Source organism: Ursus americanus, chromosome 32 (genome assembly GCF_024610735.1).
Source record: "Ursus americanus isolate L20-20 chromosome 32, mUrsAme1.1.p, whole genome shotgun sequence".
Classification (NCBI taxonomy): Eukaryota; Metazoa; Chordata; class Mammalia; order Carnivora; family Ursidae; genus Ursus; species Ursus americanus.
The window spans coordinates 3,717,376-3,742,357 of NC_142158.1; the positions used below are offsets into that span (position 1 = coordinate 3,717,376).

The 24,982-nt window shown below is 43.1% G+C and overlaps 1 protein-coding gene across 9 annotated transcripts in view; it reads left to right on the plus strand.

Annotated features, from left to right (window-relative positions):
- LOC123794250 (cytidine monophosphate-N-acetylneuraminic acid hydroxylase) overlaps positions 1–24,775 on the plus strand; it is a 119,352-nt gene extending 94,577 nt beyond the window's left edge. For 6 of the 9 annotated variants that reach the window (XM_045800492.2, XM_045800487.2, XM_045800486.2 and 3 more), the window contains 4 exons: positions 388–504; positions 5,365–5,480; positions 7,772–7,867; positions 10,100–11,451. In XM_045800492.2, coding sequence (XP_045656448.2) covers positions 388–504; positions 5,365–5,480; positions 7,772–7,847 — 309 coding nt within the window. In that variant the 3' untranslated portion in view covers positions 7,848–7,867; positions 10,100–11,451. Of the gene's footprint in view, positions 1–387; positions 505–3,165; positions 3,539–3,866; positions 4,032–5,364; positions 5,482–7,771; positions 7,868–10,099; positions 11,452–24,670 lie in introns of those variants that run through there. The other 3 variants (XM_045800485.2, XR_006780158.2, XM_045800491.2) reach the window with 3 other exon arrangements.
- Positions 24,776–24,982: the final 207 nt, after the last annotated feature.

Genomic DNA, 24,982 nt, shown 5'->3' on the forward strand with positions numbered 1-24,982 from the left:
CAGGAGAAAATATTTGGAATTTTCCACGAAACTGTGTATGTTCAGCTGCAATATAATGATGAGAAACATTGCACATTCTATTTCTTCCACCATCTGCAAACTTACCGTGGTATTTGCTGTTTCATTACTAACAGCACTCAAGAGAATGATAATCTTCTCCATAAATCTGATTGAAGTCAGTGATGTGTTGCAGCTTGCTTGTGTAGAAGGGGAGGATTTGAAAGTAATCAGTTCAGGAGAGAGAGGGACTGTCGGAGGGAATTGTCCTAACTGCAATTCACTGCTATCGTTTAAGGGTGTTTGGGTCTTACACAACCTAGAATTTTGAAAGACCTTGACCACCAGATTGATATGCTTCTTCCCTTTACCATGTTGTCATTTGCACAGATGATTGAAACAGATGAGGACTTCAGCCCTTTTCCTGGAGGATATGACTATTTGGTTGACTTTCTAGATTTATCCTTTCCAAAAGAAAGACCAAGCCGGGAACACGCATATGAGGAAGTAAGCAGCAGCCCTGATGGCAGGGCTCCTTCCTTTCTGGCTTCCTTTCCAAATACACTTTTTATTTTAGAGTGATTTTAGATTTACTGAAAAGCTGCAAGGATAGTATTGAAGATTGTTAACACTTTACCGTAGTACCGTCATCACAAGTAATGAGGCCATATGGAAACAGAATTATTAACTCAAGTCCATACTTGCTTCTTTTTGAGTTAGTTGCAAAGATTGGCTTCTCTGCACGCTCGCTTCCAAACAGCTGACCTGCCTAAGCGCTTGTTAGACCTGCAAGCCTTCATCTCTGCCTCCTTTCCCTGACTTCCAATGGCGCCTCCTTCCCCAGGTGAACCCAGTGGGCATCCCTAGAAAGGAAATTAAGTCAACATACACCAACAGATAGTTGGCTGAGCTCCAGTTCTGAGCAAACCCCTCACCTGTGGCACCATGGTGGAAGGGACAAGCTTCCAGTGTAGGACTGGTGCCCCAGCCCTGCTGGTTACAGGCTTTGAGTGAGTTATCCTGTCCGAGCCTTGGTTTTTTCTTTCCACGGGGCATATTCCCACTCTGCCAGTTTTTTGCGATAGTCAAATGACTAACAACGTATGGGAACGTGCATTGTAATTTTCAGTTCTATACGAATGTAACGTAACAACCATTAGGTAAATTAGGAGGATATACAGTCCGCCCTTGTACTTATTACATGTGCCATATAAGTGAATGCCACCTAATTGTAGCGGTTTAAGCGTACCTTTATGGAACAGATGTGTTCTTAAACTACATTTTGATGATTTGACTTGTATTTTGATGTTTAGCAAAGTACTTGCCATTGAAGAGAATCCTAGGCTAAAACTTCAGTAAAACTAATAACCTACTGCCTGCTTTCTGGGTTTTAAAAAACTGGGTTTTCACGTGTAGGAAAACCCTATGCAAAGCGCCCATTTTAAGCAAAACGCATCTATTACATGTATTGCTTTATTTAACAAACGCTTACATAGCTTGAAGCACTTCATAGAATTATACGTCATTTATTCAACAACAACCTTATGGACAAGATATCAGTACATTCCCCACTTGTGGATGAGGACATCGCCATGATGTCCAGGAACTTGCTCGAGGCTGTCCAGCTGGTAAGCAATGGTGCGGAGGACTGACCTCAGCGGTTTAGCTCCAGAGTCTATTAGCCACTGTGTGGCTTCTCAAATCTGAATTCACCAAATCTATACATTAAGGTATCTGTTAGCCTTAAAGGCGATCCATCTTTGGACTTTTTTGATTCACAAGTTCATGTAAAATATTTAACCGAAAGTCACTTTTTCACAGCTTTTCATAATGCGTCTGTTGGGTGAGGCAAACAGCAGCTTGTTGCAGACTTAAACGTACCGTGGGCCGAATCATCACGCCTGCCGCATACTTGGCCCTCTGCCATGTGGCTTTTGGTGCTTTTATCTGCCAGGACTTTTTTTTTTTTTTTAAGATTTTATTTATTTGAGAAAGAGTATGTGCAAAAACACAAGCAGGGAGGGGGATGGGGAGAGGGAGAAGCAGACAACCCACTGAGCAGGGAGCCCCACATGGGGCTCGATCCCAGGACCCCGAGATCGTGACCTGAGCCGAAGGTAGACGCTTCACTGACTGAGCCCCCCAGGTGCCCCTATCTGCCAGGATTTAGTGAGATTTCTTGTGCTGAAGTTTGCTTATGCCTACCCTTAGAAGAGCTCCTGGGCTTGCCACCCGGAGCCCTCTCCTGCTACCTTTTTTTAAATGTGAGTTTTTCAAACTCATAAGTGTGTTTCTATTTCAGTAGCTCTCCATCTCTCCTAGATGCATGGCTCCGGGAGTCGACCTCCTCCTCCTGCTCCAGTCTGGAAGGGCTCCCCTCAGTCTGCTGCAAATCTGTCACCCTGCGCCATTCCTTATCTGCTTCCAGACCCCACGCAGGTCTAAGCCGCCTTTGCTTTGGACTCTCTGCTTATAACTGCCGAAGAAAGGGTGCGTGGGAGCTAAACTCTAAGTATTTTCTGCCTCACGTAGCTGGACAGTTTGGCTGCACACGATGCCGGCTGGCAGATCACTCTCCCTGGACGCCTGAAGGCATTGCTTTGGCTTCTCGAATGCAGTGTTGCTTACCGCAGGCTGATCGTTCTTCACTTGTGACTTTCCAGAAGTAAGGGATTCATTTCTATTTACCAATAGAAAGACTTTTCAAGCTGATTTAGGGCTCTCTCTATATGTATAGCACCTGTCACCCAGCGGGTTTTCCTTAAAGGCAGGGATCACATGCTTCCGCACGCACAGCTGGCTCGAGGCGATCGTGCACACGGCAGGGCTGAGTGGGGACGTGGAAAGCAAGCGCTGGGCTGGAAGGGGCCACCTCAGGAGCTCCAGCTCATCTGAATTTTCTGTAGAACTTGGAAGTCTGGATTTTTATGTGAAACACCCAGATTGACAACTTAGCAGAAAGCTAGTTCAGTGTTTTTAAAAAGGGACTATGAAACAAGGGCTAGGCTGTCTTTGGTCAGGAGGTCACCAGTTTGAGGTATGGTGGTGAGGCACCAGCTGTGAGGCTGGGGGTCTCCTAAGTACCGAAGTGTGGAGCTCCTTGCTTCGAGACATCACAAGGATCCCACTTGCCCTTGTTCTCCCCCAAAATCGATTCCATTTACTCAGAGCACTGTCTGAATGTACTTGGTGAGAGCAGCACAGAGGTGTAGGAAGGGGTGAGCTGTTGGATGGACGTTGTGCCGTGCGTCCTCACGGTTGTCCTTGGGAAGCCACCTGTACTCCCTGCACGTCGGGACGCCCCTCCTCACGCGCTCTGGGATCCTGCAGACTCTGTCTCTGGTTGCCGCTCCTCCGCCTGCTTTCCAGTTTCAAGTTAGGTGAAATCTGCTGCCTGACAAGGACTCGCTTTGCTCCCTGTTCTCTGGCAATTTATACCCATGTAAGTGTGTTGTGAACATTTTAGTTAGGTCTGGAAGCGCACAGAAGACACATTTATGCATGTGATCTGTTTGTTTTTTTTTTTTTAAGATTTATTTATTTGGGAGAGTGAGAAAGAGTGTGGTGTGGGGTAGGGGGGAGGGACAGAGGAGAGGAAGAGAGAATCTCAGGCAGACTCTGTGCTAAACCCAGAGCCCGACACGGGGCTCAATCTCACAACCCTGAGATCATGACCTGAGCTGAAATCAAGTGTCAGAGGCCTAACTGGCTGAGCCACCCACGTGCCCCCTGTCCATATTTTTGACCTGGAGTCTTTTCTCCATTCCTATGACACTACCCCTTGTTTTTTTCACTGCCTGACTAGCCTTCTGCATTTTTGGGGGGGTCTCTCTTTCTCCAGGCATCACTAAAAGCTTGTTTCCCTCTAGGGCTCTGTGTTCAACTCACGCTTCCCCTCAAGTCTCTTCCTGGGTGACCTCGTCTGCTAATGACTCCAAACTCCATACATCCCGCCCTACAATATGGTCACGCTTGCGATTCTTCACCGCCAGCGGCCCGCTCGATATATCATCACCCAGATTCCCAAATCCTTGGTACCTACTTTTCAACCTGTTCTAAATTCAGTGTATCCTCTTCCTTCTCTAGAACTGCTCTTTCTCCTTTTCTGGATTGTTGGCAATATTGCCCCCTGACCGTGAGCCACACTAGACACAGAGGTATAACTTTACCCTTCCCTTCCCTCATCCTCAGAGCTAGTCACCTAGACTTTCCCATTTTCTACCCTAAATATTTCTCAGGCCTGTCCCCAGTCTCCCATGTGCTCTTGTCTGGGACGGACGGTCAGAAAGGCCATCTCTCCTCCACAGCAAGGAACTTGAGCTGGATCCCACAGCTTACAAGGGGCAGCCTCATCCTGACCAAACTGTGCCGTCAAGGTTCCAGATCCACTGCAGAAGCACAGTCTGAGCTGTGTTTCAGTGCACGGTGCATATAGTTTTACAGGAAAGGTGCAGGCCAGAGAAATAAATCCATGGTGCCCATCTTCGAATTCTTCTGTCACTTAAGAGCCCGCCCCTTATGACGGTTGGCCTCGGCCGGGAGCTCTTTCCCAGGGAAAAAAGCTGATGCCCGACACTCAAAAAGCTCCTGGTAAACTTTAACATGGGTACTAATGAAATGTCAAAGCACGTGTCTGATCTTAGCACCCTGTCCCTGCACCCTGCTTCATGCTCCTTTTTATAAATGATATCATTTTTTCTCACAACAGCCCTGTAAGAGAGGCTTAGCAGGGGAAGGTCCCCTGATTAGTAGGCGCTGGGCTGACACTCAAAACCACCTCTGCTCGTCTTCTAATCCTGTGCTCCTTTGACTACTCAACAGCTTCCATGTCAGGAATTGGGATTCTTGAAAGGTAAGGGCCTGACCGCCTCACTAAGGGGCTCTTGCTCTGTGGCAGGCCCGAAACACAGATGGCTGAAAACTTGCAGGCTCTGCTTTGCCGCTGAATGCACACATTCACGGAGAGATTGCCATGTGCCAGGCCTCCTTGCAAGTCTCGACTCCGTTAATCTGCATGACGGCCTCTGAGGAATGTTCCATTATCCTCATTTTATAGATGAGAAAACCAGGGTCCAGAACGGTTGTCAATTTCCCACAGCTGGAGCCTGGATTTGAACCCAGCGATGGGACTCTGTCTGAGCCACTGTGCCTGCTCCCCCGCTCCTGAGCCCCTCCTGTTCTCCTTCCCTCGGTTTCTGGAGCCCTCATGGTCCTGTCTCTCCTCCTTGCCTGTGATATCTACTCCGTTTGGCTTTTCTCCATGACTGTCCAAGCCCCTGCCATCTAAGCAGCTTCTTCTCCCGGGGATGTGAGGGGTCACTCCTCTGTGCGGGCTGGGTCACCCCAGTTGTTCCATATCTGTTTCAGATCCGGAGCCGGGTTGACGTCATCAGACACGTGGTGAAGAACGGTCTACTCTGGGATGACTTGTATATAGGATTCCAAACCCGTCTGCAGCGGGATCCTGACATATACCATCATCTGTAAGTCTGAAAATGCCTGTCCCATGCTAGGCCACTACAGAGGAGGCCATGGGTATAAGTATAAGCAGAGTCAAGGCTTGACTGTACCCCCAGATTGTGATGGATATGTGAGATTCCACCGTTAGAGCTTCATTCCTTTGTTAACCTGTGAAAAGCAAGTCTGATTCGGAAAGTAATATTTTAAAGAGTCATCATTTGTACATTCATACAAATGTGTTTCAGTCCCTTCTGGAAGTAGTTTTTGGTATAGGAGACGAAGGGACATTATTGGAGGGAAGGTGTGTATTTGCCAAGACAAGAATGAGGGGCGGTGTTTATATGACAAAGACATGGTCATTGAAGACAGTCCTTTCCCATGTCACGTTTTTGCCTGATCCTAACCACGTGTGAATTTGGTGGACTGATTGGTTAAGGGGAATGACCCACTGAGTTTCTGCCTGCCTCTACTTCAAAACCATGTGAAGTCTCTCATCACAAAACTATGTACGTCTTTAAGATTATATTTGGAACATTTGAGCTGAAATGTCACAAAGGCCCATTTGCCATTTTTATTTTTGCAAAAGAATCACCAAGAGGGAGAATCATTTCTTATCTCTACCACTGACCCTCTGAAAAATGCAGGAATTTCATTGTCAATATGCAAAACCTACCATCTGGTTCTGCCTTGAGCTTGCAAAAACCCAGGCATCTCTTAAAGTTTCTTTTTTTTTTTCTTATTTCCTTTTGAATGTTTCAAAATTATTTTTAGAAAATGTAAAGAATGTTCAAGCTTGTAAAACAAAAAGTAAATAATCTACCCCACCCTTCCCACAAAACCCTATGTGTTTCCTGCCTCTCCCTCCACCCACTCTCCAGTGCAAACTTGATAACTCTCGCTCAGTGGATAGCGTCCCAGGCCTGTTTATGAGTAGTATCAACATTCCTCTAGAGTTTTTCTCCATAAAATGTGTCATATAGTTGAAGGGAAAAGTTTGTTATTGCTTTTTTTTTTTTTTCCCTAGTATTCTCCTAGTATACATGCTCTGTAACTTGCATCTTTTTACTCATCACTGTATCTTTGGTATCCCTTGTGTTGAGACACTTAGATCAGCCTCAAAATTTTTTTAAGGTTTTATTTTTAAGTAATCTCTACACCCAGCCTGAGGCTTGAACTCACAACCCCAAGATCAAGAGTCGCAGTCTCCACCAACCGAGTCAGCCAGGCGCCCCAAACCTCAAACTTTGTAATGGTTGTAAAACATTTTAACTTTTGTTCATTTTCAACAGAACATATACCCGACTTCTTGTTATGGAAAAAAGGAATGAAGCAACTTTTGGGGCGATTTGAGAGGTTATTTTTCCTAAGAAAATAGTTTCCTCTTAGAAGCTTCTAGAATGTTGATGCTAAAGACTATTTTGTTCTATTGTTTTGATAATGCAGGTTGTAAATGTAAGAGGATCCCCTAATGAATCTTGGGAAACAGTCACAGCCTGGTTTATCTTTGTCTCTCTTCAAATGGGATTTATGAGTTTATTGACTATTTTTTTGGTTATAAAAATAATATATCTCTACTGTAGGACGTTTGAGAAAAGGTATTTAAAAATTAAAAAGAAAAGTTAAATTAAAAAAGAATCCAGAAAGAGTCAAAACCACAAATAACCCCCCCCCCCCCCCGAGAGAGCCGTTTAGATCTTGGTGTCTGGTTAATCTTTTCCTTTCATTTGCAAGTGCCTACACATGCACTTTTTGTAAAAATACAATCATATCTTACATACTTTTATACCCACATGCTTACTCAACCATCTGTGATCTACCTGTAAGCTATTTCTAACTTTTCACTATTTGAAACAGTGATTCAGCAAAGGAACACGTCGGCGCGCCTCCCGCACTCTCATAGTGATTTTCTCAGGATGCGTTCCGAGGGGCGGAGTGGCTGGACCCGGCGCACGCGCGGTGCCTGGTCGGTCCAGGAAGCCAGTTTCCTCCCCTGGATACACACAGAAGACTCACTCACTGGTACCCTTACAAGTCCAGGTTCGAGTGCTTTTGTGTACAGAATATAAATCCATATTTTCACGTAGGAGAAGTCCTTAAAGCAAGGCCCATCCTGGTAAAATAAAAATAAGGCACAGTTGTCCTGTTGGAAGGGACTGCATTCAACACACTGGAAATGCTAGTCCACACGAAGAGCTGAAACCTTATGGAAGCACTATCTCTTGGGGGGCTGAGTACCAGGTACCAAACAGATCCTGGCCAAACAATGGTCACGGAACTTTCCAAAACACATTTCTCTGCTTTATCTCTTTTACAGGTTTTGGAACCATTTTCAAATAAAACTACCTCTAACACCACCCAACTGGAGGTCCTTCCTGATGCACTGCGGGTAGAGCCGACCTGAGCTTCCCAGGTAAGGCATCCTGGAGGTCTGGGAGACATCTTGTCCTAAACCTCATCACACTGTTTCTGGCATTTAAATTAATCAGGCACCATACCCGCCAGAAAATCCGACTTTCAGGGGAGTGAGAAGAGCTAACATTACAAGAAGAACATTCAAGTTTAAAAATAAGTAAATAAAATAAATAGCGAGTGTATCCAGTCCACGTCCACAGACTCCTCCGTCTGGTTGAGGTGAACACACAGCCAGTTAATAAACAAGACAGATTATCCCAGGTAGTCAGTGAGTGTTCAGAGCTAAATCCTGAACACACGCAAAACAGCAACAAGAACCAAAGGGAGCAAAACTAAAAACAGAATATGATGGAAAACCTCACCTCTTCACCTGCAATGGACTTCTCTCTTTTTCAGGCTGGTGGAGCCTGTCTGGCTCAAATTAGATTTGACATTTCTTCCTACCACTTGGGATGTAATTTTACTACCTGAATTAAAAGTTATGTTTCCTCACACTTACTTATTAGAAAGATCACATAATATTACTACAAAGATAGTGAATTCTTGGACTCATGCCTTTATTTGTGTGTTTGTTTATTTATTTCACAAACAGCTATCCCATCACATTGTTTTGTTATAATCTGTTTTCTCTTCTGGTTAGTAGACTCTGAATTTCTTAAAAGTAAATACTCTTGCCTGTGCTTAGCCCAGAGCCCACATGACTGTGTTCATGGTAGGCGATAAGGAAGGAAGGAGCAGCGAATTTCTGTCTCCCACTGTCACTATGACTTGCTTCTTAAACTGGGCATCAGTGTCCTTACCAGTAAAATTAAGGATCAAAGTAGAACATCATTTTCAGTTGTGAAGTTCTTTGTTCCATACTCTAGTTCTTTGTTCTGTTCTCCAGTCTAGCACAAGGAATTAGGTTAGATCTTCCAAGTTACAGTTATAAGCTAGAAGGGATGCCAAGGAGTTCATGTATAACTGGATGATAAGGTAGACTATATTTGTGTCACCAACACTGAGGAGAGAGATTACATCTGACTTTTTGAAATGACCAGGAAGAGCATTATGGAAAAGGTAGTCTTTGGGTGGGGAGGGGAGGTGGTGTTTGGAGAGTGGCTGAGAGTTTGGGTAAAGTTCTTCATAAAGCTGAACTGGAGGAGAGGGATGGTAGAAAGAATATTCCAGACAGGAAGAGTGGGTGAAGTTAAAAGGAAGAAAAATGCAAGGTGCATTGGAGCCTTGGCAAGTCCTCCCGGCATGACAGAGAAATAAGGGAGGCAGAGAAGAGGCATGGGTGGTGCTGGGAGAGCAGAATCAGGGGGCTCAGTGGAGATGCCGAGCATGCTCAGTAGTTAGGAAAGCCAGGAAGCATGGAAGGTAAGGAGGTCATGGATGGAGAAGGCACAGGGTTCAAGGTCTTGGCGCTGGAGCAATTCCGAGAGATGGTCTGAGGTGCTCTGTGTAAGCGGGTGCGTGAATTGGAGCAGAGATGAAGGTGACGGTCAGGAGGTCAGCGTGTGCATTTTGAAGTTGCCGCGTTGGGGAAGCAATGAGGTGTGGTGGTCAACACCTCAGACTTGGAATCTGACTCCTCCAGTTAAAATCTTGGCTCTGTCACCCACCGTGTGACCTTGGGCAAATTAGCGAACCTCCCTGTGTGTCAGGTTTTCATCTGTAAAGTGGATCTAATAATAACACCTACCTCACAGGGCTGGGTCGCACGTCAGGCACTCCTTCTGAAAGAGTGAGTAGTACATGGTAAGTGAGGAATAAACACGGACTGTCTTGGCCTGATGAAATAAACAAGAGCGTCCTGTGACCTACAGTCAGTCACTCAGCGAATCTGCAGAAATTGGGAGAAGGGTCTTAGTCCAGCTCACATTCCAGTTTCAGATTCCCGCTGACCTCAAATCTCAAAGACTATGTAACTCAAACTGAAGAAAAAGATTAAAAATTTGCCCCAGGGGCACCTGGGTGGCCCAGTCGGTTAAGCTTCCAACTCTTGATTTCAGATCAGGTCATGATCTCAGTGTCGTGAGATCGAGCCTTCTGTGGGGCTCTGTGCTCAGTGTGGAGCCTGCATAAGACCCTCTCTCTCTCTCCTTCTGCACATCCCCCCACTTGCGCGTGCGTGTGGCACTCTCTCTCTCTCTCAAATACATAAGTCTTTAAACAATTTGTCCCAGTTAATAAAAAATGAAAAAGTATTAAAGTGAGATTTATACTTAATATCTTTAATTCACAGAGATGCCAAGCAAACATAGAAAATTCAAGAATTTACTGATGCCCCATCTTGAACACAGGAAGCTTATACCAAAGAGACTTACACCTTATTGACATCAAAAATGGATAATTACATGTGGCACTTGTGAGGTGTTCACTTATCTTATGTTTGTGGGTCACTACATAGCCAGATAATTTATATTTTACTTATTCCATACCCAATTCTCTGGAAAAGAACCAATGACCATACAGGAACAGATCGTCTATGGGAAACAAAGCATAATGGAAGGAGATGTGAATCCAAGCATTGAAGAAATAGAACAAGAGGACAGAGAATTCTCTAGGGGAAAATGAGGAAACCAGATAGGGTGGGGGAGCAAACGTTGGGTTAGAAAAAGAGAAGAAAGAAGAGAAATAGATAAATGAATGACCATAAGAAGAAAACAGGAAGGAAGAAAAACTTAAAATAGAATTATAAAAGGAGAATTACGAATAGACATTTTGTTCCTTAATAGGTTGATTCCTCAAATAGGGTCCATTAAGAGAATCGGGTAAGAGGGCTCATGAGCTGTTTTCAGTTTTTCAGAAAGCTTTGTTGAAATACATTTGTCAAAACAAGGCTGCAGAGGCTGCCCTCAACAGTAAAATTTCATTGGGACTGAAATGATGTTGATTCAGGGACAAAATTAGTCATTTCATGGAGCTTATAAATTCTAACAAATGGAATGATCTTTGATTAATAAAAAATATAAATACTAACTAGTAATAAAATAAGTTTTGTAGACAAAAATCTTTCGAAATCAACAATAAAGATCCATACCTTGAAAAAATTGGGAAATCCTTTTCTGAACATGTAAAACACTGTTTCAGTGGTTAAGATAGGCAACTAACTTATCTGTTTCTGCTGCTGTCTCCAGTTTTTGATGATATTTGCAGGATTAAGGCACAGCTGTGCAAATTTATCCCTAGAAAATGTGATTGTCAACAAGGTTTCTATTTTACACGTTGATGTTTCTAGTACAACACACACACACCTCTCACTGACTGAACATCAAAATTGGTTTTCTGATGATATATACTACCTCTTTAATTCTGAAGATACTAGACTCCAGGGGTGGAATTAATCTCCTTAAATACCTAAATTCACAGTTCGTAATGGAAATGTTGATCTGTTTTTCTTTGAGATTAATACCAGTGATGTTCATTACTCTGGTTCACCTCACACGTTATACAGAAATGCTTGTAATTCAAGAATCCTGTTTTGTGATTTACGCTATATAATAAATTATTCCATTATTACTGAAAAATAAATGTAATATATATCAATAGAATGTATGTTAAAATGTATATGATGAACAAATAAAGATTATTTTAAAATGCGGATTTGTTTTCTTGACACCAAGCCTATCTTCATTTTCATGCCAGCTTTCCAGCAATGTCCTTCTGAAACCCTCGCTCCAGCAATTCTTTGGTATCACCAAGACCTCCAGTCCATCGACCCTGCATGTCCTTACTTTGCTCCTCACTCAGCTTAGGTCCTTCTTTTCTGCCGGTGTCCACATCGCCCCCCTCTTTCTTGTTCTACACCACACCACCTGCCCTCTTTCCCTCTCAAATCTCATTTCCATGACGTAAGCCAAACACTGTGAACTTACCCTTTGTACCTGGTCCTGACATCCACCGCATCTGCAAATCGTGTTACTTCTTCCTTACCAATTTGGATGCCTTTTATTTCTTTCTGTCGTCTGATTGCTGTGGCGAGGACTTCCAGTACTGTGCTGAATAAAAGTAGTGAGAGTGGACATCCTTGTCTGACCTTAGGGGAAAGGCTCTCAGTTTTTCACCATTGAGTATGATGCTGGCTGTGGGTTTTTCATATATGGCCTTTATTAGGTTGAGGTATGTTCCCTTTAAACCTACTTTGTGGAGGGTTTTTTATCAGGAATGGATGTTGTACTTCATCAGATGCTTTTTCTGCATCTACTAAATGATCATGTGGTTTTTACCCTTTCTCTTATTGATGTGATGTATCACACTGACTGCTAACATTGAACCGCTCCAGCATCCCAAGAAGAAATCCCACTTGATCGTGATGAATAAGCTTGTTAATGTATTGTTGCATTTGGTTTGCTCATATTTTGTTGAGGATTTTCACATCTGTGTTCATCAGAAATTTTGGCCTCTAGTTCTCTTTTTTTGTAGTGTCTTTATCTGGTTTTGGTATCGGTAATTCTGGCCTCATGGAATGAATTTGGAAGTTTTCTATTTTTTGAAATAGGGTGAAAATAGGTATTAACTCTTCATTAAGTGTTTGGTGGAATTCACGTCTGAAGCTGCTTGGTCCTGGACTTTCGTTGGTTGGGAGCTTTTTGATTACCGATGTTAATTTCATTGCTGGTAGTCAATCTGTTCAAATTTTCTGTTTCTTGCTGATTCGGTTTTGGGAGGTTACATGTTTCTAGGAACTTATCCTTTTCTTCTAGGTCTGATATTTTGGCATATAATTTTTCATAATATTCTCTTATAATCCTTTTTTCCCCCTATAGTTTCGGTTCCTCCTCTTGCATTTCTGATTTTGACTCCTCTATCTCATTTTGATGACTCTGGATAGATGTGTATCAATTTGGTGATCTTTTCAAAGAACCAGTTCCTGGTTTCATTGATCTGTTCTACTGTTTTTGTTTTGTTTCTATAACATTTATTTCTGCTCTAATCTTTATTATTTCCTTCTTTTTACTGGTTTTGGGTTTTGTTTGTTCTTCTTCTGCTAGTTCCTTTAGGTGTAAGGTGAGGTTGAGATTTTTCTTGCTTCTTGAAGTCGGTCTGTTTTGCTATAAACTTCTCTCTAGAGCCACTTTTGCTGCATCCTGAGGGTTTGGGACTATTGTGTTTTCATTTTCATTTGTTTCCATGTGTTTTCTAAAAATTTCCTCTTTGATTTCTTAATTGACCCATTCATTGTTTAGTAGCGTGTTATTTAACCTCCATGTATTTGTGGTCTTTCCAGATTTTTTCTTGTGGTTGATTTCTAGTTTCATAGCGTTGTGGTTGCAAAGGGTGCATGTTATTATGCCTTAAATCTTTCTGAGTATGTCGAGACTTGTTTTGTGGCCTAACATGTGATCTGTCCTGGAGAATGTTCCACATGCACTTCAAAAGAATATGTATTCTGCTGTTTTAGGATGGAATGTTCTGAATGTATGTGTTAGATCCATCTGGTCCAGTGTGTCATTCAAAGCCATTATTTCTGTATTGATTTTCTGTTTGGACAATCTATCCATTGATGTAAGTGGGGTGTTAAAGTCCCTTGCTGTTACTGTATTTGTACTGATTACTGTTATGCTTGTTCTTAGCTGCTTTCTCTATTTGGATGCTCCCATGTTGGGTGCATAAATATTTACAATGGTTACATCTTCTTGTTGGATTGTTCCCTTAATGATTATGTAGTGACCTTCTTTCTGTCCTGTCCCAGTCTTTGTTTTAAAGTCTAGTTTGTCCCATAGAAGTATTGCTACCCAGCTTTCTTTTCACTTCCATATGCATGATAAATGCTTCTCCATCCTCTCATTTTTTCATCTGCATATGTGGTTAGGTCTGAAATGAGTCTCTTGTAGGCAGCATACAGATGGGTCTTACTTTTTTTTCTATTCTGTCACCCTGTGTCTTTTGATTGGAGCATTTAGTCCATTTACATTCAAAGTAATTATTGGTAGGTATGTACTTAGTGCCATTTTGTTACTTGTTTTATGGCTGTTTTTGTAGTTCTCTTTCTTCTCTCATGGGTGCTGGTTTTCTTTAGTGATATACTTGGATTCCGTTTTCTCTTCATTTTTTGTCTATTACTGGTTTTTGATTTGTGGTTACCATTAGAGTTATATATGACATCTGCATACAGCAGTCTGTATTCAGTTGGTGGTCACTTACGTTTGAACCCATTCTAAAAGAACTAAATTTTTATTCCTCTCCCCTCCACATCTTTGGTATATATTGTTATACTTTACATCCTTTTATTTTGTGAACCCCTTGACTGATTTTTATAGATATACTTCATTTTAGTGCTTTTGTGTTTCCTACTTTTCTTATTCCTACATATGGTCTTTCTTTCCACTCAAAGAGTCCCCTTTAACATTTCTTGTAAGGCTGGCTTAGTGGTGGTGAATTCCTTTAACTTCTGTTTGGGAAAGTCTTTAGCTCTCCTATTCTGAATAAGAGGCTTGCTGGATAGAGTGTTCTTGGCTGCAGATTTTTTTCCTTCCAGCATTTGACTATAGCATGCTACTTCTTCTGGCCTACAAAGTTTCTGCTGAAAAATCCTTGTCTTTATGTCCTTATGGGGTTTCCCTTGTATGTAACTGTTTTCTTTTCTCTTGCTGCTATTTATTTATTTTTAATAATTTTTATTATTTTGGTCACCATACAGTACATTCTTTTTTTTTTTTAATATTTTATTTATTTATTTGACAGAGATAGAGACAGCCAGCGAGAGAGGGAACACAAGCAGGGGCAGTAGGAGAGGAAGAAGCAGGCTCATAGCGGAGGAGCCCAATGTGGGGCTCGATCCCATAACGCCGGGATCACGCCCTGAGCCGAAGGCAGATGCTTAACCGCTGTGCCACCCAGGCGCCCCTATACAGTACATTCTTAGTTTTTGATGTAATGTTCCATGATTCATTATTTGCATATAACACCCAGTGCACCATGCAATATGTGCCCTCCTTAATACCCATCACTGGCCTATCCCAATCCCCACCCCCCCCCCCCGAAACCTTCAGTTTGTTTCCCAGAGTCCATAGTCTCTCATGGTTCATTCCCCCTTCTGTTTACCCCCCCCCTTCATTCTTCCCTTCCTTCTCCTACTGATCTTCCTGCTATTTCTTATGTTCCATAAACGAGTGAAACCATATGATAATTGTCTTTCTCTGCTTATTTCACTTAGCATAGTCTTCTCCAGTCCCGTCCATGTTGCTGCAAATGTTGGGTAATCGTTCTTTCTGATGGCTGAGTAGTATTCCGTTGTATATATGGACCACATCTTCTCTATCCACTCATCTGTTGAAGGACATCTCGGCTCCTTCCACAATTTAGCTATTGTGGACAATGCTGGTATGAACATTGGGGTGCATATGGCCCTTCTCTTCACTACGTCTGTATCTTTGGGGTAAATACCCAGTAGTGCAATTGCTGGATCATAGGGTAGCTCTATTTTTAACTTTTTAAGGGACCTCCACACTGTTTTCCAAAGTGGCTGTACCATCTTGCATTCCCACCAGCAAGATCAATGAGAACAGACCTACACCACGTCACATCATAGTGCAATTCACAAATATTAGATCCAAGGATACAGTCTTGAAAGTGGCCAGGGGGAAGAAAATCCTTACATACAGAGGGAAGAATATCAGAATAATGTCAGACCTGTCTACAGAGACCTGGAAGGCCAGGAAGGGTTGGCAAGGTATTTTCAAAGCTCTAACTGAGAAGAACATGCAGCCAAGGATCCTTTATCCAGCAAGGCTGTCATTCAGAATTGATGGAGAGAGAAGGACCTTCCAAGACTGGCAGAAACTGAAAGAATATGTGACCACCAAGCCAGCCCTACAAGAGATATTAAGGGGAGTTCTATAAAAGTAAAAAGGCCCCAAGAGTGATACAGAACAGAAATCTTGCTGCTTTTTAAAATTCTCTCTTTATCACTACTTTTTACCATTTTAATTACTATGTGTCTTGGTGTGGACCTCCTTGGGTTGATTTTGTTGGGGGCTCTCTGTGCCTCCTGGATCTGGATTTCTGTTTCCTTCCCCAGATTATGGAAGTTTTCTGCTATTATTTCTTCAAATAAAGTTTCTGCTTCCTGTCCTCTCTCTTCTCCTTTCATTTGGGACATATTCCTCTGTCTCCTCGTTTTGCCTAACTCGCTGTTTCTGTTTCTATGTGTTAGGAAAGTCAGCTGTGTTTCCTCCTCTTGAAGGTAGTGGCCTTATGAGGAAGAGGTTCTGGCGTGCCCTGCAGTGCATGTCCCCTCTTCTCCAAAACCTGGTGCTTCAGAGGTGTCTTCTATGTGTGTTGCATGTGCCCTTCTGTTATGGCTGGGCTGGGTTTACCTTCGTCCAGCTGGCTGTAATGGCTCTCTCTTTCAGTTGCGGGCAGTGTGTGGTCCCTGTGTTGTTAGCAGGCCAGTCTGGGCCTCATTTGGGCGTGAGTTAAGTCAGATCCGGCATTTGCCAGAGCTGCAGTAGCACCAAACTGCAGAGTGCTCTCCCTCTCGCCTTGTGCTGTCCCCTGAGAAACTTTCATTGGTGGGCAGGTCACACAGTCAGGCTAGATGTCTGCCCCCAGCTCAGTGCTGGGGCCATAGTGGGACTGGTGTAGGTGGTTATCTTCCCCTCTCTTTAGGGCTGGTGTCAGTTTGGTGTGGTGCTGGGCCCTATCAGGGGTGCTTGCACACTGCCAGGCTTGTGGCTCTGCTTTGGATGGACTCCTGCTGAGGGTGGGTCTGCAGGAGAACTTGGGATCAGAGTTGTGGTGTCATTAAGGCCTGTGCCAGTCTGTTGTGGAAAGGGATTTGCAGCTAATGGGAAAACTGCTGAGGCCAAGATGGATGGGGTGTGAATGCAGAAGACAGAGGGCCAGGAGGGCACACTGTTAGCAAGCTAGGTGGAGAGGGTGCACACTGCATTGGTTCCCACAGGTGTCTGTGTATCTAGGCTACGGGTTAGGGGACAGAAGTGGCACCTGCCAGCTCTTTTGTTCTTGGAGACGTCTCCCAACAATCCCTGCCTTTCCAGCACCCACTCTGAGATCAGTAAACAAGTCTCCCTCCCATATACCTCCCGCATTTTTCAAACTGCTGCTTGTATGCAGTATCCCCACAAGGCTGTCTCTTTTAGAGCAGGCAGTCAGGCTCCTCTCCTCCTCTGGCTCTCCTAGGAACAAGCCTACTGATGATCATTTTTAAAATTTTTAAAAAGATTTATTTATTTAAAGAGAGAGAGAGTGCACTAGCAGGAGGGGCAGAGGGAGAGGGAGAGAGAATCTCAAGCAGACTCCGTGCTGAGTGTGGAGTTGGACATGGGGCTTGATCGCACAACCCTGAGATCATGACCTGAGTTGAAACCAAGAGTCAGATGCTTAACCAACTGTGCCACCCATGCAAGCCCACTGATTTTTAAAGTTCCGGATAGTAAGCCCCACTGATTGCAAAAACTCACAAAGTTAAGCCCCTTTGGTTTTCAAAGCCAAATGTTATGGGGAGTTGTCTTCCTAGTGTAGGCCCCCTGTGCTTTGGGTGCCTGGCATGGGCTCTGCTCCTCTCCCCTCTCCATACCCGCACTCTCCTTCCCTCCCTCCCACAGTCAGATACCCAGGGTCAGTTTGGCTCCTGATCGAGTCTCCACCCTTCCTACCCTACCCTTTTCCATGCAGCCTCTCTCTACTTTTCTGTGGCCTCTCTCTAAGTCTCCATAATGATAAAAGTTTTAGTTAACCAGGAAGATATAAAAACCTAAATTTATATGTATACAATAGCATAGCCTCAAAATATTTAAAGAATGACATAACTAAACAAAGAAATAAATTGAAATCATAGTGAGATATCTGTAAACACCTCTCTCAGTAAATGATAGACCAGTCACACACACACACACACACACACACACACACACACATTTGGTAACTGTATGGAAGAGTTGAACAATACAATCAAAGAGACCTAATAAACATACAGAGAAGATGTCCCCAACACCTACACAATACTCATTCTTCTCAAAGACACACAGGTCCTTTACACAGAATGACCCCATGCTAAGCTATAAGGCAGGTCTCTGCAAATTTCAAAGGTTTAAATCATATATAGTGTGTTCTCAGACCACAGCACAATATAGATAGAAGTCAAGATAATTGTAAAATTGCCATGTTTTTTAAATTAAGAAATAGCTTCTAAATGAGTGCTTTACTTTGCTCAAGGAAAAATGAGAGTTTTGGAAAACTTGTTTTCGGCGTAGGGCAGCGCATCTGCAGCCCCATGGGGTGTCAGGGCTTCCTGGTGCAGGGACGGCCTAGTGGGACTCGCCAAGGGCACGCTGAGAAAACTCAACTCATTCTGTCCATTTGATCAACTTCTCTGTTTCTGTGCCAATGTCCTTTGTTCACATTATTTTAGTTTTGTAGCGTGTTTGGAAAGGAGGTGGGGTGAATTCTCTTTTATTGCTCTCTTTCCTCCAAATGATCAAGGACATTCTTGCACATCTTCTCTTCAGAACCCTAAGATCAGTTTATCATGCTCCAGCTTATTTTTGAAAAAAATTGTACCAGAAACATTATTAGCAGCAACTTCATTCACATCTTTTGGGGATTGGGAAGATTCTAATGAGGGAAATGGTGAGGCCTAGCTTAATGGAGATAGAGGTGCAGAGGAAAGGGCACAGGGAGACACTGTAGAGATGTCCTGATGGGCTCAAGGAGTTTGGGAGGATTGTGAAATAACTGAAATTATTTTCTTTGATGACCCAGCTGCCCAAGGCTGGCTACCCCACCTGGCCACTGTGCATACTACCAGCTGATAAGTAGCTTACCCAATGAAGGGAAAACAAAACTTACTATTCCCAAGCTCTGGTTTTTCCTCTCCCTTTTTATGTTTTATTTTTTGTGTCTAAGTCATGTTTTTGGTTAGAGGACATGAAATCAATCTATTGCTTTTCCTTGTATACAAGCAAATGAGTAGCCTAATAATTATACTTTTTTGAGTTATTACTTGACGGATCATTATAGCTTTACAAAACTGCTGTTTTCAGATGAAGCTAGTAATTGTTTCCATTAAAATTTTTTAGTTATGTAAATAACCATTGAAAAATATCTTCCTTTATGTGATATACAACAGGAAGTGAACAAGATTTAAATAAAGAAAAACAATAACATTTTACCAAGGAATATAAAAGAAGACTAGAATAAATGGGAAAACATACTATGTTCTGTGGCTAAAATTAATGACTCAGGCAACAACAGATGTTGGTGAGGATGTGGAGAAAGGGGAACCGTTTTATGCTGTTGGTGAGAATGCGAGCTAGTGCAGCTAGTCTGGAAAACAGTATGGAGGTTCCTCAAAAAGTTAAAAATAGGGCTACCCTGTGACCCAGCAATTGCACTAGTAGGTATTTACCCAAAAGATACAAACATAGTGATCTGAAGGGGTACATACCTGCACCCCAATGTTTATAGCAGCAATGTCCACAATAGCCAAACCATGGAAAGAGTCAGATGTCCACTGACAGATACATGGATAAAGAAGATGTGGTGTATCTATACAATGGAATATTACTCAGCCATCAAAAAATGAAATCTTACCATTTGCAATGACATGGATGGGACTAGAGGGTATAATGCTAAGGGAAATAAGTCAATCCGGGAAAGACAATTATATGATTTCATTCATAGATGGAACTTAAGAAACAAAGCAGAGGATCACTGGGGAAGGGAGGGAAAAATAAAATAAGATAAAATCAGCGAAGGAGACAAACCATAGGAGACTCTTAATTATAGAAAACAAACTGAGGGTTGTTGGGGGTGAGGGGAGTGGGGTGGGATGCGGTAACTGGGTGATGGACATTAAGGAGGGCACGTGATGTAATGAGCATTGGGTGTTATATGCAACTGATGAACCACTGACCTCTATCTCTGAAACCAATAACACACTATATGTTATTTGAATTTAAGATAAAATTTGTAAAAATTATGTTCTGGACAGAAACATTCTATATTGTACCAATCTCTAAATCCAGTGAAATCTCAATAAAACCTAAAAATTCATTGAGGTCCCCAACAAGTCAATAATAAAAATGTAAATAATGAAATAGAAAAATTTACAGAAGATATGAATAGGAAATTCTCTAAGAAAATACAAAAATGGCTAATAAAAAATGAAAAGAATCTTAAATTCATTAATAGGTGTACCAAGATAAATATACAAGGGGTCATTTGCAGAATTATTATCATTTAAAAATTAGAAGAGATGAGTATTTGTTAATTGTGAAATAGTTAAATGTATCAGAGTTGATCACATTAAATAGTGGTTTAAAAAATGAGATAGATCTATATGGATACAGAAAGAACTGTAATGCATATTTTTAGAAAAATCAAGTTGCAAGAAATGCAGCATTATCACTTTTATGTTAAAATAACACTACATATAATGGTGTGTGTGTGTAACTCTAAGGAAGAAGAGCTGGAGAGCTTACATCATCTATTAATAGGGAGCAGACAAGCTAGGAGCAGGCAGGTTATGGGATCCTCCACTTCTTACTTAATACACTTCTGTATAACTTAAATGTGTTACAATTAGAATGCATTTCTCTATCTGTTATGTAATTAGGAAAACAAATACTGGTATTCATAACATAACAGACTAACTCAGCTTTTATATGTTTATTCTTTTCCAGTTTTATTCACTATTCCTATTTTTATCTACTAGTTTATATCTTCGTGGGTATGCATTTCTCATATTGCTACATGTTACAATAATTCTCATGCCTCTGTAATATTCCATATTCTGAACAGACTGTAACTTGAACTCTTCTGTTGTTGAACATTTACTGATCTTATGAAGAATATCATCCTCATTACTTTTCTCACGGTTTGAATTCTTTCCTTGGGATGGAATTCTTGAAGTTGGATTGTTGGATGGAAGGATATGAACCATTGTGCGTGGGGTAGCATCTTCTCAATCTTCCAATGAAAGTACAAGCCCGTATAACATATGGACAGTTTCTCATGCTCTATTCTCATGGGGACTCCCACCTATCTCCGTAATGTTAATCCTGCGAATGCGTCCCACTCTCTTGCGTGCAAATGGTAGTCATATACTATTTCTCTTCTAAAAATTCCTTCAATACCTTTAGGGTGATCATATTTTCTAAAAAACAGCAACAGCAACCATCTTAAAAATATGCAGTACCTTTATGTATTACCCTAATGGAAGAAAGAAGACAGAACTCTGCCTCCGTTTATGCTTATATTTTAGCAGCTGAAAATCAGAGCGAACTTATCCAATAAAACAGGTAACCTCGATTGTTAGAACATATGTTTTCCTCTGCGGATTCAATAAACCTATTTTAATTTGAATGCAGTAAATGTGCCTTGAATAGTTTTAATTATCCGGAGTTGGTGCCCATCCCGCAGTGGCCCACAGGCGGTGTGGGTGCGTCTGAAAACCGCAGTGAGCGATGCTGTCGATAGGTGGCGGAAGAGGACCACATCACAGCCCAGCGCCGGCTCTCCGCAGACCCCCTTAGAGAGACGTGGGTGTTGCTAAATCCTTTACAACAGAGCCTCGTGAAGTGCATGCGGTTTCCCTGTTTTCAAATCAAGAAGAAAAATCGAAAAGTATTTCAGCGGGAGAAAAAGAAAAATTTTTCTATCTCACCCAGGCATCCTTCAGGCACTGTTTAGGGGACCCCTTTCCACCCATAGAAACTGAGCCCAGGACCCTGCCTGTTCCCAGGCAGTGCATTTCCTCCAGCCTGGAATATTTACTCGAATAATTCCTCAGGGGACTCAGGGGCACTGTCAATCCCGGCCTTCACCGCAACAAGACCTACAGGCTCCTGGCTGACAGTGGGGGGCCTTGCTGGCTTTGGCTTGGAGGCCTCCCACTATCAGGGCAGGCCGGGGCACTCTCAATGTGGTCCCTCTCATAGACAAATCCTCCTCCAGGTAAGCGTGCAGGTAATGGTTGACTCAGACCCACAGATCTAGGAACAAATGTTTATTTTCCAAGAAAGTTGTCTCGAATTTTAAGAAGGAAGAGAAATTTTCCCAACTTCCCAAATAGTGGAGCTCAAACTTTGTTTTATTGGTCAGAACGATGTTACCTCTTGTCTTGGACATCATCACCTGGCACCCCCATCCTGCCCTTCTTCACACATTGTGCGTCTTTGCGACAACGTGGAGTGAGGAAGAGCGGTCTCTCTGGGACGTTTCCCTCTTGAGGACTGCTCCCTTAACTTGGGAACGTCATCTTGTAAGGATTAGGTGTTTAGATTTCTCCTCAGCCTCCATCGATGGGAGGATGAGAAGTTGGTAGCTTTATTCTCCTGTTTACATGAAAAACCAAGACGGGAGGATTGTGTTGCTGGGCGTGACCGCAAATATCACACGACTGAAGGCGTAGTCTGGGTGAGAGCAGCCCATGTGTTAACAGAAGTCTGATCTCACAGAAGGATGGCCCCACCCAATAACCCAGCTAAAGCAATCAAGAAGGGAGTTTTTGCCTCTTGAGGAGCAGATCTACCCCAATCTGGACCTATGAAGACTTTGTTTCCAGTAAAACAACATTTATAGGGCTGATTGTTGCAGTGGTTATAATTGACTCAAGCAAATGGGACCTCTTCAGCAGTAAAAACTTTCATTTCCCCCTTTTGCATGAAACAACCATAGGACCAGGGCGAATTTGCCTCCACAAAATAGGTCAGGCAAATTCTCATAAGGCCAGGCAATGAAGCAATGTTTCCGGGGGCCTCTGGCCAGTATTTCTCTGAAAAAAAAAAAAATGGAACTATCAGTGGCCTCACAGGCCAGGAACAAACATTCTATTGCCCTCTGGGTAGACAGACATTAATAAAGATGCAGTTCAACCAGATATTTGGGACACAGTGATGAGAGAGAGCATTTCTGACTACTGTGGCCCAGAGTCCTAGCTGCTCTGACCCCACCAGCTGCTGAGGTGCAACTCTATGGAACTGGCAGTGAAGTCTGAAAATGGCACATAACTGATAATTATGACTACTGTCACCATGTCATCACTGTATACTTTTTACCAAGTGTTGATGAAGCCAGATAGCTTATAGTTCAATAACATCACCCAAGGAATATGGCCCTTGTGTTCCTGCCCCCAAAGAGAACCATTTGGAACTTAAGCCCCATCAGGAATTGACTCTTCCCATCAAGAGAAGAAAATGCCAAAATTCTTTCTCATTGCCCATCAGTGACTCTGGGGCTGAAGAGACAACTGGAAGATTAAGGAGAAAGAGCAGTGCCGCCAAATTGGACAAATAAAGGAAGAAATCCATCCCAGGATCACACTTCATCCTAGGCTGACAGTTTGCAAGGCTCATTAGAGGAAGCAAGCACTCCTTTGGCATAGCATTGCAGGACACTGTGAACTTACAGTGCTGTACCACCAGGAAGAACGTTCTTTGATGAGCAAACAGGTAGTTCTAGCGTTTCTCCAAACTCAGCCCCCGGCAGAGTAACTTTGGACACAGGGGAGGTAGGGACAGCATAGCCAGAGAACCACGGAAACCCACAGCAGAACAGAGTTCATTCTTGTCCCCACACTCAGCCAGAGGTCTTTATCAATTGATATTGGAAGTGAAGGAGCAATCCACATCAGAAATTCACAGTACCACGTGCAATATTTTGTATGTCATGTTCAAAGTCGCTGCGGAGAAACCTGTATCCAGGTCTTGTTCCAGAGTGTGGATTCAGCTGTTCTCAACTCCCACCCTGGTTTCTTGAGGCTTGTGGTTTGTGAAGCCTTGGGTGGTGGCAGAAGAGATGACTCCTTTGGGGGCATCTGGCCCACCCCTGAGATGAGCTTCCAGATCCCAGTGGAGGTAGGGCAGGCGTGCTGGGCAGCAGCTACCCTTCTCCTGTCTCCTTCCTGAGTGCCATGGGTCCCATTGCCTTGGCACTCTTCCCTCCCGCCCCTTCTAGCTTCCACTGAGCTTATTCTTTCTTCATATCTGTGCAGACCCCAACCAGCCTCAACTCTTCCCTCCTGAGCACCTACAGCCTGTGCCCGTCTGCACCCGTGTCTCCTCTAACTCCCCACCCCCATCTTCCCACGTGGCTGAGCACCTGCTGGGCGGCCCATCCTGTGGCGCTCAGTCTGTCTCTTCCTTGTGTCTGTCAGCTCTGGAGGTCAGGGACTATATGTCCCTGTGGTCCTACTGCCTCGTACAGCGGTGTTTTCAGTTCATACTTATTAGTAACAACAGTTAACATTAATGAAACTGCGCTAAGGATCAGGCACTCCGTTAAGCATACAACATACATTGCTTCTTCGGAGATACAAGGAAGGTTTTCTTATTCCTTTTTTAGCAACAAGGAAACCAAGGCCCCAGAAGCTAGGTAACTAACTTGCCCAAGGTCACACCATCTGTTTGGATCCAGAAATTGAAACTTGACTCTTCTTGCATAGGGAGCCCTGGTCCTAACCTGTCAGGTGCGGCTTCGCTGGTAGACAGACTGGAGGCCTGCGGCGTCTCTCAGCAGCTCGGTGCCTCTCTTCTCTGTCTCAGCGCCATGCGGGGGTTAAGGGACGTGCTTCAGGTGATCTCACGGGGGCCTCAGGACCTTTGCAAGGATTGATGGCATGCGTGTAGAGTGCTCCCTGTACTCTGGGGTCCTGGGAATGTGTTTCCAGCACACAAGCCTCCTTGTGGGAGGAATTGGGGCAGATGACTGAACAACCATTCTGTCTCTCCACGTCTGCCTTCTCCCCACGGGTGATTTTTTTTTTTTTTTTGGTTTTGTTTTGTTTTGTTTTGTTTTTATGGCTAACCGTCTGGGTTTAAGGATACATGGAGATATTTCTCTTTCCCAGCTGCAGGAGGAACTGTGTGGATGTTTCAGATTCCTGGGGTTCTCGGAGATGGGTCATGTCAACAATGCTGTCCTCTTTGGGCATTAAGGAGTATTAAAGGTTTTTATTCAGAAGATCCTCCTGCCATATGGTGAGTTAGAAATATGACCCATCTTAGTGCCTTCCAAATGACAAATGTGAGATAACAGTAATACTGAACCCTAAATTATCATCATTAAAGACTAATAGTTTATCCATGGCTTCTATTGACTTTCAGTCATTATGCTCAGGTTTTAATAAGCGTTATCGTGTTTAGTCACCAAAACCAACCCC